Source organism: Pongo pygmaeus, chromosome 15 (assembly GCF_028885625.2).
Source record: "Pongo pygmaeus isolate AG05252 chromosome 15, NHGRI_mPonPyg2-v2.0_pri, whole genome shotgun sequence".
Classification (NCBI taxonomy): domain Eukaryota; kingdom Metazoa; phylum Chordata; class Mammalia; order Primates; family Hominidae; genus Pongo; species Pongo pygmaeus.
Window position 1 is genome coordinate 76,381,060 of NC_072388.2, and position 19,115 is coordinate 76,400,174.

The 19,115-nt window shown below is 41.9% G+C and overlaps 1 protein-coding gene across 4 annotated transcripts in view; it reads right to left on the reverse strand.

Moving 5' to 3' along the window:
- Positions 1-19,115, reverse strand: part of VIPAS39 (VPS33B interacting protein, apical-basolateral polarity regulator, spe-39 homolog) — a 31,188-nt gene that overhangs the window by 11,654 nt on the left and 419 nt on the right. For 2 of the 4 annotated variants that reach the window (XM_063651932.1, XM_054449652.2), the window contains exons 2-11: positions 15,708-15,800; positions 15,000-15,102; positions 12,881-13,027; positions 11,402-11,440; positions 10,981-11,045; positions 10,182-10,238; positions 5,918-6,010; positions 4,793-4,826; positions 4,224-4,326; positions 2,745-2,772 (exon numbers count right to left, since the gene is read on the reverse strand). In XM_063651932.1, coding sequence (XP_063508002.1) covers positions 2,745-2,772; positions 4,224-4,326; positions 4,793-4,826; positions 5,918-6,010; positions 10,182-10,238; positions 10,981-11,045; positions 11,402-11,440; positions 12,881-13,027; positions 15,000-15,102; positions 15,708-15,800 — 762 coding nt within the window. Of the gene's footprint in view, positions 1-2,744; positions 2,773-4,223; positions 4,327-4,792; positions 4,827-5,917; positions 6,011-10,181; positions 10,239-10,980; positions 11,046-11,401; positions 11,441-12,880; positions 13,028-14,999; positions 15,103-15,707; positions 15,801-16,551; positions 16,644-18,914; positions 19,101-19,115 lie in introns of those variants that run through there. The other 2 variants (XM_054449653.2, XM_054449654.2) reach the window with 2 other exon arrangements.

Here is a 19,115-nt window from a genome sequence, read left to right on the forward strand (position 1 = left end):
TTCAAGCGATTCTCCTCCCTCAGCCTCCCAAGTAGCTGGGATTACAGGGGCCCACCACCATGCCTGGCTAATTTTTGTATTTTTAGTAGAGGCAGGGTTTCACCATGATGGCCAGGCTGGTCTCGAACTCCAGACCTCAGGTGACCTGCCCACCTTGGTCTCCCAGTGTGCTGGGATTACAGGCATGAGCCACCGCGCCCGGCCCAAATATGGAATATTTCTATCATTGTAGAAAGTTCTATTGGCCAGTGCTGATCTATAATAGATAGAGTACCGAGCTTTACCTTTAAGTTTCTCTTTAGCCTCAGTATTCAACCAAAAATGAATATTTTGCTTCAGCTTTAGATTTTGAAAAATCAAAGAGCTAAATACCTATTTCAGTGTTATTTTTGGCATCCTTGACCATGTACATGATCAATGGTAGTATGATCATGTAAATATCTAACAATTAACATCAGTAATATAAATAGGGCATGTCATTCTGACTCACTGTTCATAAATATTCACAGATTGAGCCAACAGATGTATATAGAAATGTAAATGTATATAAAAATGTAAACGTAAAAATGTAAATAAGACAGAATAACAGAAATTACATATCATAGTCCAATCTTTGTAAAATATTTCATATAAAATAGTAGGTATACAATCATTCCTAATATTAAAGAAAGTAACCTTTAAGAGCTATAGTTAATTTTTTGTTATTCAATTCCATTTCATCCTTAGGTCTTTCAAGAAAAGTTCTTCTTGGGAAACCTTCATATTCTGTGAGCATACACTAAAAGTGGACTATCAGCTTTGCCACTTCCAAAGCTTACAAGGTTGAAAAACTCAAAATCTATATACAACAACATGCATGATAAATCATCTTCAATTCAAACATGATGAGTATAAAGAAAATAAAGTTTTAGATAAAAATGAGTTACCCAAAACACATTTACTCTCACTAATCAAATTCAAAACAAAAAACTTTATAAGAATGCTGTAAGAAGAAAAATCCTTATAGTTTTGAACTTACAGAGATTTAAAAACATAAACAGCTTTTCAAATGATTACTATAGGCTGCCAATCATTTTCAGTTGATTAAGAAAATGGATTTTTCAGATTCTCTCATGCTTTGAATATTAAGTACAAGTTCCTTTCAGAAAACATGTTACTGAGCCAGGTGAAGTGATTCACATCTGTAATCCCAGAACTTTGGGAGGCCAAGGTGGGAGGATGGCTTGAGGTGAGGAGTTCAAGACCAGCCTGGCAAACACAGTGAGACCCCCGTCTCTACAAAAAGATTTTTAAAAATTAGTCAGGTGTGGTCGTGTGCACCTGTAGTCCCAGCTACTTGGGAGCCTGAGGCTTGAGCAAGGAATTGAGAGTCTGCAGTAAACTATATGATCACGCACCACTATACTCCAGCCTGTCTCGAAAAAAAAAAAACTATGTTTCTGAAAAGCATTTTCAGTATTATATATATAATTATGCTGTTCAAAGGTTAACAATATTTAATGTGCCAACTGAATGTAGGTATGGATATCACAAATGTGTTGTATAGTAACTAAAAAAGCAATCCTGCTATCAACAGTGCTGAGAAATTCTTTTTTTGAGACAAGGTCTCATTCTTTCACCCAGACATGACCTCCCAGACTTAAGCGATCCTCCCACCTCAGCTTCCCAGGTAGCAGGGACTACAGGCATGCGCAACCATGCTTTGCTAATTTTTAAAATTTTTTTAGAGATAGGATCTCACTATGTTGCCCAGGCTGGTCTCCAACTCCTGGACTCTAGTGTTCCTCCCAACTCAGCCTCCCAAGTGCTGGCATTACAGGCATAAGCCACCATGCTTGGCTAGAAATTCTTATTCCTGCCAAGGTTTGTTTTTTTTTTTTTTTTTTTTAACATGAATTGCTGAAGTTTTAATAATACAATTGAGTTTTTGGTAAAATTTCAGATTTATTCTTGTATTCCAGGAGTTCATTCTATGATTGTGAAAATCTGCCAAAATTCAATCTTAACGCCTGGCCATTGAATTCTCAGCCAGAACGTGTACTGGGTGTATCATCAACTTGACCTATCTTCCTTCTTGACCTATATCTGATTTCTTATCCTCTTAGCCTTCAACATTTTCTTTGTGAGAAGCCAAAACCCCAAAACTCCTACCAACCAGGACCTGAAAACAACCGAAAAACAAATTACAAATTGACCAGGCCAATTTTCACATATTTATTTTTTTAAATTTATTCATAAGCCCAACCAAAACAGCATATAAAAAGAAAGAATACATCATTTGGATTAAGTTTTCAGGTTTTCCAGGTGCCTCTCTCTTCTGTATATAACCAATATCAAAGGAAATAGTTCAATCAGTTTGGGATCTTGGAGGCTGGGGTTTGGCTTAGATTTCTGGGTTTGTTTTTTTTTTTTTTGAGACAGAGTCTCGCTCTGTTGCCCAGGCTGGGGTGCAATGGCGCGATCTCAGCTCACTGCAACCTCCCCCTCCCAGGTTCAAGCAATTCTCCTGCCTCAGCCTCCCAAGTAGCTGGGATTACAGGCACACGCCACCACACCCAGCTAATTTTTGTATTTTTAGTAGAGACAGGGTTTCACCATGTTGGCCAGGCAGGTCTTGAACTCCTGACCTCAGGTGATCCACCCACCTCGGCCTCCCAAAGTGCTGGGATTACAGGCATGAGCCACCGTGCCCAGCCTAGATTTCTGTTAAACAGGTCCCCAACTGAAACAAAGGCCACACTTACCGCAAGCTCTTCTGTTCTATCTAGGAACCTGGGAAGAAGCAGAAGGGAGCAGGGCATTTGTATCTATTGATGTGTGGCAGTATAACCTCACAAAATCGAGTGCCTCCTCTAGGTGAAACACAATTCAAACTCATTTCCCTCCATACACAAGATAAATGGTTGATCAGATATCATTGTTCCCCTGGTCTCTCTGGCTGAACAAAAATCAAGGACAAGAAGGTACTGCAAGCAACTAATAACTTTGTTAACAGGTCTGATAGGGAGGCTCAGAGCTACCTACTCTTCCACAGAAAACTTGGTTGTTGTTTTTTTTTCCTAAGATTAAAGCACTATTCTCTGTCAATACGATCTTGAAAACAGATTTTCTATATTGTTCTTTACTGTTTTCATGGACAGAGTACAATGTGTTTTGTCTCCCCCAGACCTTGGAGCACCAGGACTTTTGTCTTCTGATTCTTCTTTACTCTGAATAGACCACCATAATTAACATTACCACTTTTGGCATGGAGGTGATGCCTGATAAAGCCTTGTTGGTTGGGAAAGAGGAAGGGAGGGAAGGAAGGAGGGAGGAAGCAGCCAGCCTCTGTGACCATGTCTTCTTTTGCAAATTCCTGGCTAACACGTGTAATCTTGACCCTAACCAGGTAACCTGCTTTTCCCCACCTCAGTCTTTTGGGGAGCTCATTGCTGTGCTGGAGTCACTGGATAATCAGAGTCACCTTGGGCCACATGTCAGTCTAAACAGAGGTTCTAACCCTTTCTCTGACACTGAAGAAAGGACATCATGTGCACATATTTTAATCCAAAGGTGGGAAATAGTCCCCACTGACTGGAATTAGAGGGAAGAAAAACATGATAGAAGACCTTAGCCCTCTTTACCCCCAGCAGACATGCCTACCTCTCACCCATCAGAATCCTACCTAGTTTCATAGGCCCATGCAAATCCTAATCACTTCCATGAGGCTTTCCTTGGGTATCCTGACTGAAAATATTTTCTTCTTTTCTTCTACTGTACTTCGCACTGGTATCACTTAGAATCAAGTAATAAAAGATTCTAGGTCTTTTATAAGAAAACACTTAATAAATACTAATACTATAAACTAGTTATTATGCTAAGTGCTGGCTCACATACTAGCCCTTCATCTTCATAATAACCCGTGGGTAGGTGTCATCATCTCCATTTGATAGATGTGAAAACCTCATGAAGAGGGTTGGTAACTTGGCCAAGGTCACTCTATGAATGATATGGGAGACCTATAATAGCATTCAACCCAAGTGCATGTGACTCCAAGGCCCGGTTCTTAACCAACTTGCACCTTATCATAAGCTATGCTGTACTGCTCCCCTCACACTTCAATAGCTTGTCTTTCAGGTACTTCCAGGAAAAGGGCAGTTGGTGTCTTCTATTCCTTTGTATCCCTCAGAGTGCTTTGAAACAAATACTTACTAAACTTTATAGACCAGATGATCAGTTCTTACCTGAAGAGGTCTAAAAGCAACTTTTGATCCCCTATTTCCTTAAGGAAGTGAATAAGATGTCTCAGGGCAACCTGTCGCACCTCCAGCTCTCGGAAGAGGATCTCTGTCAGACAGTCAGGAGTTAGGTTGAGAAAGATTAAAGCCTATTAGTCAAGTGTGAAATTGGTCTCCCTACTTACACATTCCAAACATCTCATCAAAGCCTAACAAAAGCTAAGAATGGTTTACCCCTATGTCTTAATTCACCATCAACACACTCTATGGTCTTGGGCAGCTCATAGCCATTAAATCAGCTTTCCATTTCACACCAACCCAAACAGCAGGCACTTAGCATGGACTCTGACTTCTTCAAACCAACACAGCCATCTGAGGGGGCTCTGTGGTTAATGTAGTCATCACCCTAAAGGACGCCCTCAGAGATGTGATGTGTGCTCTGAAGTCTCAGGCCACCCCAGTTGTCTCTGAAATAGACTTGACTAATGAATTCTGGTATGAAAGGCACATGGCCTTCTCCCCTCGAATGTGGCAGACACCTTGCTGACTGAAGATTTCCTGCAAGCCATTCTCACCTTTGCTCAGTGTCCTCTTCAGGAAAATCAGAACCTACAGGAAAAAAGAACAAAGACCGTGCAAACTTTCCAACAGAGTCATGCCCTAAGCACTACAGACACGGGGCCAGCAACTCATTAGCAATCTCTGCAGGTACAGCCAACAGCTCTGTATGTGATGCAAGGAAAGCCAATGGCTATCTGGAACTGAGCTGTGTCTTGAGAGTCCACACACCCATGCCCATGCTGCTGAGAGACACCTCCCTCTGAAAGAGGATACTCTCACATCTCTTCTCCCTCAGATTGTTTTATATAACACATAGTAGCCAACCTTCTGTGTCTTGGTTACAATCAAGGGTTTCACATAGGCTGGGCACGGTGACTCATGCCCATAATTCCAACACTTTGGGAGGCTAAGGCAGGGAGATTACTTGAGCCCAGGAGTGTGAGATCAGCTTGGGCAACATAGCGAGACCCTGTCTCTACAAAAAAATTTAAAAATTAGCCAGGCAAGGCCAAGTGTGGTGGCTCACGCCTGTAATCCCAGCTCTTTGGGAGGCCGAGGCTCGTGGATCACCTGAGGTCAGGAGTTTGAGACCAGCCCAGCCAATGCGGTGAAACCCCGTATCTACTAAAAATACAAAAATTAGCTGGGCATGGTGGCCCACTCCTGCAATCCCAGCTACTTGGGAGGCTGAGGCAGGAGTATCACACAGTGAGTCGAGATTGTGCTACTGCACACTAGCCTGGGTGACAGAGTGAGACTCCATCTCAAAAAAAAAAAAAAAAAAAAAACTAGCCAGGCATGGTGGTATGCACCTGTGGTCCCAGCTACTGGGGGAGCTGAGGTGAGAGGATCACTTAAGCTCAGGAGGTCGAGGCTACAGCGAGCCATGATCACACCACTGCACTTCAACCTGGGCGACAGAGCAAGACCCTGTCTCCAAAAAAACACAGGGTTCCACGCTTAGTGCATGTGGCACCAGCTAAGCCCTTAAAGCACAGATTACTTAGAATCCTACACCTCCAAGGGGAATCCAGAATCTTTACTTAACATTTAACACAAAATGTTAGTCTATTTGATTGGATTTTTAGAAACTAGTGAAAACAATAATTAAACAAAAAACAACAAATCCGACAACTCACTGCAGTAATGACGTTTCCATCATGCATGCTTACTGCCTCTTCTAGGAGTTGTAGTTTGTCTTGTAAGGAGCGGAATCTCTCTAGTGAGCAAACCTGGCAGAATAACACTAGAATTAGTACATAAGAAGACAGTTTTCTTTATTCCTTTGTTGCTGGATACTAAAGAATGAGCAATAATGAAACAAAATGTCCCCAAGGAGAGTCTCTTTATTTTTACACTATGGTCCCCAGCACTTATAAAACAGTAGGCTCCCACCACCCTCTCTAGTTCAGCCTGCTGCCCTATAAGATGCTAACATCCTGAAGTCTTGATAAAGTCAACAGAAATCACTTGTTCTTTTTGAGACGGAGTCTTGCTCTGTTGCCCAGGCTGGAGTGCAGTGGCACAATCTCGGCTCACTGCAAGCTCCGCCTCCTGGGTTCACGCCATTCTCCTGCCTCAGCCTCCTGAGTAGCTGGGACTAGAGGTGCCCACCACCACGCCCGGCTAATTTTTTTTTTTTAGTAATTTAATTTTTAGTAGAGACAGGGTTTCACTGTGTTAGCCAGGATGGTCTCGATCTCCTGATCTCGTGATCCGCCTGCCTCGGCCTCCCAAAGTGCTGGGATTACAGGCATGAGCCACCGCACCCAGCCAATCACTTGTTCTTTTTTAAGAACCCTTATTCATAATTTGCATACAATAAAACACACCCTATTTAAGTATATACTTTAGTGATTTTTTTTTTTTTTTTGAGACGGAGTCTCACTCTGTTGCCCAGGTTGGAGTGCAGTGGCGCAATCTTGGCTCACTGCAAGCCCTGCTTCCTGGGTTCACACCATTTTCCTGCCTCAGCCTCCCGAGTAGCTGGGACTACAGGCACCCGCCACCACACTCAGCTAATTTTCTTGTATTTTTAGTAGAGACAGTGCTTCACCATGTTAGCCAGGATGGTCTTGATCTCCTGACCTTGTGATCCGCCTGCCTCGGCCTCCCAAGGTGCTGGGATTACAGGCGTGAGCCACCATGCCCAGCCAGTATCTCATAGTTTTAATTCACATTTTCTTGATAACTATAATTTTAAGTATCTTTTAAAGTGATTATCGGTCATTCGTGTATCTTCTTTTGTGATGTGTCTGGTCAACTCTTGTGCCAATTTTTTTATCAGACTGTCTACTTATCACTGAGCTAAGAGTTTTGTTGTTGTTGTTGTTGTTTTTGAGACAGGGTCTCACTGTATTGCCCAGGCTGGAGTGCAGTGGCATGATCATGGCTCAGTGCAGCCTCGACTTCCTGGGCTCAAGCACTCCTCCCACCTCAAGCCTCCTGAGTGGCTGGGACCATAGGTGAGTGCCATCACACCTGGCTAATTTTTATTTTGTAGAGATGGGGTCTTGCTATATTGCCAGGTTTAATAAGAGTTTTATATATATTCTGGCCAAGTACAGTGGCTCACGCATATAATCCCCGCACTTTGGGAGGCCAAGGCAGGCAGATCACCTGAGATCAGGAGTTTGAGACCAGTCTGGCCAACATGGTGAAACCTCCTCTACTAAAAATACAAAAATTAGCCAGGCATGGTGGCACACACCTGTAATTCCAGCTACTCAGGAGGCTGAAGCAGGAGAATCACTTGAACCTGGGAGGCGGAGGTTGCAGTGAGCTGAGATCGCGCCACTGCACTCCAGCCTGGGCGACAGAGGGAGACTCCATCTCAAAAAAAAAAAAAAAAAAGTTTTATATATATTCTGGATGAAAGTCCTTTATAATACACGTGTTTTGAAACTACCTTCTCTGAGCTATGGTGGTCTTTTCATGGTTTTAACAGTGGTTTCTAAAAAAAAAATAAAAGTTTTAAATTTTGATGAAGTCCATTTTATCAATTTTTTCATTTATAGTTCATGCTTTTTGTGTCCTAGGTAATAAATCTTTGCCTAAGTCAAGATCATAAACATTTTCATCTATATTTTCTTCTAGAAGTTTTATAGCTTTAACACTTAATTTACATTTAGGTCTATGATCCATTTTATTTATTTATTTTTTCATTCCCAATCCTTAGAACCTGTGAAGTATAATCCATTTTATCTGCTTTTTTTTTAGAGAGAGGGTCTCGCTCTCTCGCCCAGGTTGGAATGCAGTGATGCAATCACAGCTCATCGCAGCCTCAACCTCCAGGGCTCAATTGATCTTCCTGCCTAAGCCTCCTGAGTAGCTGGGATTACAGGCACAAGCCACCACACCTGGCATTATGATCCATTTTGATCCATTAATTATTATGATCATTGCCAATTCTACCAAAATTCGTCTGTACATTCAAGGCAATCCCAATAAAAATCTCAGCAACTCTTTTGTAGACACTGCCAAGCTGCTACTAAAATCGACATGGAAGTATAAAGGATCTAGAATAGCCAAAACAATTTTGGAAGAGAAGAACAACATTGAAGGTTGAAAGCTTCAACATAGTTGAAGTATCTTGATTTCAAGATTTATATAATAATCAAGACTGTAGTATTAGCTTAAGGATAAATAATCCAATGAACTAGAATAAAGAGTCCAGAAATAGGCCTACACATATATGATCATTAATTTTCTTCTTATTTTTTTCTTCTTGAGACAGGGTCTTGCTCTGTTGCCTAAGCTGGAATGGAGTGGCACAATCTCGGCTCATTGCAGCCTCAACCTTCAGGGCTCAAGCAATTCTTCCATCTCAGCCTCTCAAGCAACTGTGACTAAAAACATATCCTGCTATAAGATTATAAGTTACATTTATATATTTATAATTATAAATTATAATATACATTTATATTATAAATTAGCCACACCTGGCTTTTTTTTTTTTTTTTTTTTTTTTTTAAGATGGAGTCTCGTTCTTGTTGCCCAGGCTGGAGTGCAACTGCACAATCTCGGCTCACCAGGTTCAAACGATTCTCTTGCCTCAGTCTCCTGAGAAGCTGGGATTACAGGCATGTGCCACCACGCCCAGCTAATTTTGTATTTTTAGTAGAGACGGGGTTTCTCCATGTTGGTCAGGCTGGTCTCAAACACCCAACCTCAGGTGATCTGCCTGCCTTGGCCTTTCAAAGTGCTGGGATTACAGGCATGAGTCACCGCGCCTGGCCGCACACCTGGCTAATTATTTTTTTTATCATTTGTAGAGACATGGTCTCACTATGTTGCCCAGCCTAGTCTTGAACTCCTGGGCTCAACATATCCTCCCACCTTGGCCTCCCCAAGTTCTGGGATTACAGGCATGAGCCACTGTGACTGGCCCGATTTTCAACAAAGGCATCAGCAGGATAATTCAATGGGGAAAGGATAGTTTTTTCAACAAATAGTGCTGGAACAAATGGAGAACTACATGGGGAAAACAATGAAACTCAAACCCTTACATCACACCATATGCAAAAATGAACTCAATGAATCACAGATCTAACATAAAAGATTGTTCTCACTCTTTTTTTTTGGGGGCAGGGGGGTGGAGTTTCACTCTTGTTGCCCAGGCTGGAGTGCAGTGGCACGATCTCAGCTCACTACAACCTCCACCTCCCAGATTCAAGTGATTCTCCTGCCTCAGCCTCCCGAGTAGCTGGGATTACAGGTGCACGCCACCACGCCCACCTAATTTTTTGTATTTTTAGTAGAGATGGGGTTTCACCATGTTGGCCAGGCTGGTCTAGAACTCCTGACCTCAGGTGATCTGCCTGCCTTGGCCTCCCAAAGTGCTGGGATTACAGGCGTAAGCCACCACGCCCGGCTTTTTTTTTTTGAGACAGAGTCTTACTCGCCAGGCTGAAATGCAGTGGTGCAATCTCAGCTCACTGCAACTTCCACCTCCTGGGTTCAAGTGATTCTCCTGCCTCAGCCTCCCAAGTAGCAGGGACTACAGGTGCCTGCCACCACGCCCAGCTAATTTTTTATATTTTTAGTACAGATGGGGTTTCACCATGTTGGCCAGGACGGTCTTGATCTCTTGACCTCGTGATCCACCCGCCTTGGCCTCCCAAAGTGCTGGGATTACAGGCGTGAGCCACCACCCCTGGCCCCGGCCTCTCACTCTTAAATGTATTTCTTCCTCTCATCCGTCACTCTTTCCCCACTACCCCATCAAAGCAACAGTAAGGAGAATCAGAAATTTTGCCACTGACTTTCAACCTTAGTGGATTTATTTTCCCCCTGAAATTCACTGAACAAATTAGAACTGAAGAGAGGTCGTCAAGAAATCTTCCCTGTGTGAACAAGCTGCCCAGCTTCCCAAAGAACCTCACAAAAATTCTCTGTCCTTACCTTGCCCTTCCGGAGGCGTCGCACTGTATCACTGGGGCTCCAGTCATTGCTGTAATCCTGGAATATTAGCAATACGTGAATCCCAGGAAGTTAAGGAATCAAATTTATCAGTGTACCCACTCCTCAACTCAAACTCAGTCTTAGTGTCTAAGGGGGAAATACTTTGTGGGAGGGAATGGATGTGAAAAAAATGAAGAAATGGGACGGTTTTGTTTTGAGTTTCTGAAGGAACTAGAGCAGAGGCAATATAGATAGGAGGAGATGGATCAAAGAGGGAGGAGCCAATTGACAAAGCCAGTAGCCCCATGCCTACCAGTTCAGGACTGCAACCTCTAGATGAATTAGAATCATGTTTTAGGATTCTAACAATTAATGCCTTTGGTCAACAGAAGGAAAGAGAGAGCCGTTGGAGACATGTTCCTTTTCTGACCTTAGGATATGGTTTCTTCCTTATGAATCAATTTGCTTTATTTGCTTCATGGGAATATGAGCTCTACCAAGCTTCCAGACTGCAGTGATGATCACTGGGTTTCAAAGTACAGCCTTCAAGTGGGAGCATAATGAGTAAGCAAAGTATGGCAGAACTGAGTCAGAATATAGAGATTATAAGTCTAAGTTGCACCCTTTCCTAGCTCTGAGACCCCAGGTAAGCCTTAATGTTTAGAAACCCAGTTTTCTTATCTATAAAACAGGGTTAAAAAAATATCTACTCAAATAGTTGGGAGAATCAAGCCAGGTAACATATGTCAAGGTACTTTATACTGTGGAAAGTGTCACACCAGTGTATGCTGTAACTCACCCTATACTCCCCTTTGGGTCTCCCCAGCTCTGGAGCATAGCTTTTGGCAGGTGTGTCTGACAGAGCTGAAAAAGAACAAGCAGCTGGTTCAGAAGGGCACCATGAATCCTGCTTGTCATTCCCTCCCTCTACTGCTTCCTTCTCACATTTTTTTGACTTGTGGGCTCCCAATGTTAACTTTATGGCCAAAAGCAGATCTCCGTTCTTCCCCAAAGACAGCATTCCTGGAAGTCACCTTTGCCCCTGTAGCTAGAATGATTTCTACCTCCTTAGTCAGTATCAGAAAATTCCTCTAATAATGACAGTAGATGCAGAAAAAAGTTCATCTGATCATCTAATTACTACCTGTCCCCATAACTCCCCAGACTGTACCAGATCAGTAACATTTCCCACAGCAATTAAAAGAGGGTTCAATGCCTACCATCAGAAAGGGACTGGAAACTTCCAGGTCTAGTTCTACCTAAAGGTAAAGAACACAAGAGGGAAAAGGTCAACAGTTTAAATCAGAGCCATCCAGACTTGGTTAAAGACACAATGTGTACAGAACTCTATAATGCAATACAGGAACTTAAGGCTTAAAGGTTTTATTCATCTGTAGAAATCTGAAGTGCCATCAAAAAATGGAGCAGGGAGAAAATTTTTTTTAATTATGGTAAAATATACATAACAAAATTTATCATTTTAACCATTTTTAAGTGTATAAGTCAGTAGCATTAAGTACATTCACACTGTTGTACAACCATCACCACTATCCATCTCCAGAACTTTTTCATCATCCCAAACTGAGACTCTCTACCCTTTAACCAACTCTATACCCTTTAAACAATAACTCTCCATTCCCTCCGCCCCAGCTCTTGGTAACCACCATTCTACTTTCTGTCTCTATGAATCTGACTATTCTAGGTCATACATAAATGGAGTCATACAATATTTGTCCCTTTGTGCCTTATTTTATTTAGCATCACATCCTCAAGGATCATCCATGTTGCAGCATGTATGGGAATGTCGTTTTTCTTTAATGCTGAGTAACATTCCACTGCATGTATATGGCACATTTTGTTTATCCATTCATCCATCAATGGACATTTGGGTTGTTTCCATTTTTGGCTATTGTGAATAATGCTACTATAACATGGAGGTGCAAATATCTATTCAAGCCCCTGCTTTCCATTCTTTTTGATATATACCTAGAAGTAAAATTGCTAGATCATATGTTATTTATTTATTTATTGAGACGGAGTTTTGCTCTGTCACCCAGGCTAGACTGCAGTAGTGCAATCTCGGTTCACTACAACCTTTGCCTCCCAGGTTCTAGCAATCTGCCTCCCTCAGCCTCCTGAGCAGCTGGGATTACAGGCGCCCCCCACCATGCCCAGCTAATTTTTGTATTTTTAGTAGAGACGGGGTTTCACCATATTGGTAGGCTGGTCTAGAACTCCTGACCTCAAGTGATCCACCCGCCTCAGCCTCCCAAAAGTGCTGGGATTACAGGCGTGAGCCACCCACCATGCCTGGCCAGTTATACGTTTACTGTTTAATTTTTTTAAAAAAACCACCATACTGTCTTCCACGGTGGCTGCACCATTTGGCATTCCCACCAACAAGGTTTTCCAACAGCAATGCACAAGGTGTAGGGAGGAATTCTGATCTAGGCAAATTTCTTCAGTACTAGTCACAGGGTTAATGTCAATTTCGTTCATCGTGTTCTAGAAAACCAGTCCTACTCCTCTGAATTTCTCTCATTTCCCTCGCTCCTAACACCCAGCTGCCAGCTCCAATGAGAATGCTTTATCCTTCAATAATCTTTTTTTTTTTACAAACTAAATGAAAATTATGGCCCAAGATTTTTCTGAAAAATGAGAAGGAGGACTTCCCTATCCATTTAAGCATCTCTCTTTACCTCTAAAAAAGCTGCTCAGGGAGTAGGTAGAAGTAGGCTTGGGTAGTTGTGCATAGGAGGAGAAGCTGTTTCGGCTCTTCAGCTGTTCACGCCCCTCGTGGGTTGAGCCGCTGTTACCAGCAGTCTCTTTAATGGACCATGAGATACCTGCAAGATAGCAAGAACCACATCAGCAATTCTCATCCACAATAAAGCCTTGACCTCCAACATTCCACAAACTCTAGAAGCTTTTCACCAGAAGCCCTGGTCCCTTGGCCAACTTGGGGCAGGGAGAAAAGATAGAATCAAATAGACTAATCAGCAGAAAAATGGACCAAGGACATGAATAAGTGGATCACAGAAAATTCAAATGGCTCTTAAACATATGAAAAGATGCTCAACCTTACTCTTTTTTACTTTTTTTTCTTTTTTTTTTTTTTTAAGAGACAGGGCCTCACTACGTTGCCGGAGCTCTGGAGTACAGTGGCTATCCATAATCATATCTCACAATCATGTCTCATGTCAGCCTCAACTCCTGGCCTCAAGTCATCCATCACCACTACCCTCCAAGAGGCACACACCACCTGCCCCCAGCTTTGCTAAGAGTACTACAAATTAAAAATATAATGAGAAACCATTAGTCCCCATAAGATGGGGAAAGATCCAAAAGCTTGATAATACCCTGTGTTGGCCAGGCTATCGGGAAACTGGAACTCTCCTCTATTGCTGGTGATAGTATGAATTGGTACAACCCCCGTGGAGGTCAATTTGGCAATATCTACCCAATACAGATGCAAACATCCTATGTGAGTAATTCCACTCTAAGAATTGCTCTTTCATTTATGCATCTAGGGTCAGAATATAAAGTCAATGATAGAAATATAAAGAGCAAAAGATTGAAAAATCTAAAATTCAACAGTGGGCTGGCTAAATAAATGATGGTAAATCCATACAATTTAATACTATGCTGCTATTTAAAAAAAGAAAGAGAAAATGAGAACACTCTTTATATACTGACATGGAAAGATCTCCAAGCTATAGTAACACATAAAAAGAGCAAGGTATGAAGTATGCTACTGCTTGTGTAAAAAAGGGATAAGAATACATGTTTCTATATACATTTCCAAATGCAAAAAGAGTCTTTAGATGAATACACAGGAACCAAGCAACAACGATTGTTTTCTTGGGAGGACAGGAACTGAAAACTGAGAAGATACATAACAATATGGAATGGAAACTTTTCACTGTAGACCTTTAATTTTTTTTTAATCTTTAGTCACATTATAGTATGGCCTATTTTTAAAAAACTTTCAATTAAAAATATTTCTTAAAAATCAGATGGGGGCCAGGGACAGCGGCTCATACCTATAACCCCAGCACTTTAGGAGGCCAAGGCAGGCGGATCACTTGAGGTCAGGAGTTCGAGACCAGCCTGGCCAACATGGTAAAACTCCATCTCTACTAAAAATACAAAAATTAGCCAGGCATGGTGGTTGGTGCCTTTAATCCCAGCTACTAGGGAGGCTGAAGCATGAGAATCGCTTGAACCTGGGAGGCGGAGGTTGCAGTGAGTCAAGATCACACCATTGCACTGCAGACTAGGCAACAGAGTAAGACTCCATCTCAAAAAAAAAAAAAAAAATCAAATGGACTCTGAAAAAGTATTAAGTGGTATCATATACAGCTAAGCAGTGAGACTTGGTGGGTAAGGAAGTCCATTCTGTCAATCAGTTATGAGTATACTGAGTTAAGTCAGTAGTTCTCAAATATGGCTACGTATCAGAATCACCTGCAGTATTTATTAAAATTTGAAATCCCCTCTACTCCACAGAAGACCTAATGAACAGAATCTCTGGGATAAAGCCTAGGAGTATGTCATTTTAACAAGCACCCCAAATGAGAATGAAATAGCCAGCCAAGCGTCAACCCCTGAAGAGCAGACCTATATAGCCATGTGGGAACTCCTGCTGGATTTCCCAAGTATCTTCTCCTGGAGTTAAGTTTCCAGATGTATGCTCATCTGAAAATAGTCTTATCCTAGTCCCTCTCCTAACTAGCATTGAAGAGACAAACAAGTAGAGCCTTCATCAGTGATAAGAATTCTGAACATCTATCCCCGCCTAGGGACTCTTCTACTTACTTCCCACAGGTTCCCCACTCCAGCTGACTCGCTCCAGGTCATCATCGTCATCATCATCCACGAAGTCTCGGAGGCTGTTCACTGCCCGCTTGGACTCCTTTAACTGCAGAGGGACACAAGGCTAGGGTTCTCAGGCAAATCATCATTTCCCACCTCTCTTCTGACAATCAAGAAGGCTGAGGAATTGGGGCCTGAAGGTGGCCAACACTCGCCCTGTGCAATCGAAAGCCTAGCATACTAGATATTTGCCAAGAAAACAAACTGATTTTTAGCCAACGCTACAGTCCAGTAGTAAAAGAGTTAGGAGGAATCAAAGTCACTTTTGAATTCTCATCATATTCCTGGCAGTGACTTGCTATGTAAACCTGAGTGAATTTATTCACCTCTCTAAAAATAAATGATTCCTCAATTGCAAAATAGACACAACAAAGATAAATCTTCCAATCCAGTTCATCTTTCAAAAATTAAAAAAAAAAATCACATGAATAAAAGACTTGGGGTTCTTTAAAAAGAAAAAAAAAACTGAAAGGAATAAATCATCTTAAAAAGGTAAAGTAAGAAAGGCAGTGAGCTGGATTTTACAATCCTTCTGGCTCTTTCCTGAGCCTAATGAAGACATGGTCAAAAGCCTAGTTACCCAGAATGCAAGAGGAAGGAATTTTAGACTGGCACTATGGAGAAGAGTACAAACTTCAGCAGTTGACCTACCTGTGAAAGCTCATCATCTTCATCGTCAAAGGTAAAAGCCTTGAACTTGGAGCTGTTCCAATACTCCTCCTCATCACCCTTTGTCCGATTCATCTACAGTGACAGGAAGACATACATTGTCCCTTTCTGGGTCTCTCCCTAAAGAGTTCCAAAAGCTTTAGTTTCCTGTGCCACTAACTGCTCCCAAAAATCAAGGATGCAGAAAAGAATCTGGTAAAACAAATATTGAACCTGCCATATAAAACCAGATTCTTGGGTCTCCAACTGATCAAATCATACTTCTAATCTTCTAATTACCCAGAAGTAGTCATCCATTCTTAGGGCATCTACTTTGTCCAGGGCACTCTCTCAGGTGTTGTAAGGTATATAAAAAAGTGTCAGAGGCTGGGTGCAGTGGCTCAGGCCTTTAATCCCAGCACTTTGGGAGGCCGGGGCGGGCAGAACACCTCAGGTCAGGAGTTCGAGACCAGCCTGACCAACATGGAGAAACCCTGTCTCTACTAAAAATACAGAATTAGCCGGGCATGGTGGCGCATGCCTGTAATCCCAGCTACTCAGGAGGCTGAGGCAGGAGAATTGCTTGAACCCGGGAGGCAGAGGTTGCGGTGAGCCGAGACAGCACCATTGCGCTCCAGCCTGGGCAACAAGAGCGAAACTCCGTCCCAAAAAAAAAAATGTGTCAGACGTGGAGACCCTACAACGAGCTAGGGCATTCAGCATAGGTATGTATTAAAAGCAACAGTACAAGGCAGGCAAATGCTATAAGAATCTATCACAAAACTTTGCTGAATACACAAGGAAGAGCAATCAGAACATGCACAAAACAGACAAAAATTGCATTCACATTTTCAACAAATACTTATTGAGCACGATCTCTGAGGCACTGTTCTAGGCTCTGGGAATACTACAGTGAATGAAACCGACAAATATTCCACCCTCATGTATGCTTTTTAAATGCCTGAAAGAACGGAAAGCAAAGCAATTAAAAGAAGCAGAACTGTCTCACCTAAATCTTCAAATTATGACTATTTTATTAACAACTGTTAGCCAAAATTTGAGAAATGAGGGGATGGCCAAGAAAAGCAAGTATATAAAGAAGTAGTCAAAAGACCACAAGTCCCTGTTATAACTACTATAAAATTCAATTTTGCCCTGCAAAAACAAGTTTTGCCCTAGAATTACAAACTAGGCAGGACACAGTGGCTCATATCTGTAATCTCAGCACTTTGGGAGACTGAGGTGGGAGGATCGCCTGAGCCCAATTCAAGACTAGCCTGGGCAACACAGTAAAACTGTCTCTACAAAAAAATTTAAAAAACAAAACAAAAAACTAGCTGGACATGGTGATGTAGTCCCAGCTACTTGGGAGGCTAAAGTGGGAGGATCACCTGAGCTTGGGAGGTCGAGGCTGCCATGAGCTGAGATTACACCACTGCACTCCAGCCTGGGAGACACAGTGAGAGCCTCCCTATCTCCAAATAAGGAAACAGAATTACAAACTAAATTATCAACGCCAACTGGATTAGAATGAAAACTATGATTTAAGCCAAGGACTGGGTATAAAACTCCCACAGCACCAAAAATAACTGTAAAGGCTAAACAGCATCAAGTTCTAAAAGAACCATTTGCTTTTCCTTTTAATAGCACCTTCATCAATAAAAGCTTGAGAAAAGCCTTGTCACGGTAGTCCTGTTGAGACTTTTGATGGCACTTAAAGATACTCTACTGTTACTTCCTGACTCTGTTTTCAACTCAGGGGATATAGGGATAGCAAGGGTATTGTGGGAATTTTCTACTATCTGGTCCCTTCCCATGGCAGACATCACTAATTGATTTCTACTGGAACAGTGTTGTTTAAAAATCCTTTTCTGTATTTAATTTTAGGGAGATAAACCAAAAATGCTGGCAGACACCATAAAATCATCCCACACAGACACTGTAGTCAGGCAACCTTGAGTTCAAATCCTGGTTTCTCTTAATTCTGAGCAAACTGGATAAATGACTTTACTTCTAAGCCTTGGAGAAAATTATATCCTATCTCACAGGGTTGCAGGGAACATCTATAAAAGTGTCTAGCAGAAAGTAAATACTAAATGTTATTTCCTTTTAATATGGAATATCATACTGACATTTTTCTGTCTTGGTTTCCCCATCTGTAAAATGGGCGTAACAGATGACCTACCTTAGAAATGGTTATGAGGAGTAAACCAGTTAATACATGTAAAGTGCTTACTGCCTGACCCAAAATTAACACTCAATAGTAACTTTTATTATTAATACATCATCCTGCTACCTTGGGAAAAGCTAAAAAAGAAAATATTTTTTAGCAATACTAAAGATTAAAAAAAATACAAAAATTCTGAGTGGCTACAAATGCTGAAGATGTGTATAGAACATATAAATGTCTCTGGCACACATGTCATTTCATAAATCACTCTGTCATTCATTTGCTCCTCAGAACAATCTTGTAAGGTAGGCCTGGGAGATTCCATTTCCATGCTACTCATGGGGAAAGTGAGGCACAAAAGAGTTCAGTATCAAAGCCACCTTGTTAAGTGCTCCTATTTCAAATTACGATCCAGGCTTTCTGGCTCCTAGACCATTTCTAGTGTCTTGCATGGTCCTTCTACCTATTTTTCACTTTCCGGAAAACTAGAGATCATTCCTTCACTATAGTAGTCATCTACAGATAGACATAGAATGTGTCTAACAAACACAATAATCTGCCAGAGGATTTCTGGAATCTTTTTAACCATGCAATGGAAGTAGACAACCGCCATCAATTTGTATTTATAACGCCAAATGAGAAGCTAGGTTTACTTGGCAAGTATAGATAATGATCTAGTGGCTCTGGAGTTCTAAAGTAATCAGGTACAATCTTAAGAGTGACAGGTGCTTCAACACGATTTAAAATACTTCAGAGGTTTGTCTTTATCGTCTCCTGTTTACTGACAGCCCACAAGGTAGGGTGAGAGACCTCAGGGGAGAACAGGAACTTTACAAAGGAAAACAGAAGAATCAGCAAGAAAACCACAACATGCTCCCTGCCTCAGAAAACTCCAAAAACCAGCTACTGAGAAGTCAGACTTGGTTTCAATTATCTTCCGAGCCAGGAAGATACAGGTGAGGCTTGTGAACTGAGACCAGCGAACATGAGTTAAGCTAGGATGACTCTACGGGTGAACGTCCAGGAAGCCATGGATCTACCGCAGTTGTCAAAGCCCAGCAGATCTCTGGCAGAGTTAAATGCTCGTTCTGAACCAAATGTCCGCTTCCGAACCAATCGCTGGTGCTCACTCGCAGCCCCAATCCCAAGCGTACTCCAGCGCCCAAGGGTCGCCCTGACTGAAAGAAGAGAATCAGGCCTGTGGTCGTAGGGTGTAGGGATGCCTCCTAGAAGAGGGGAAA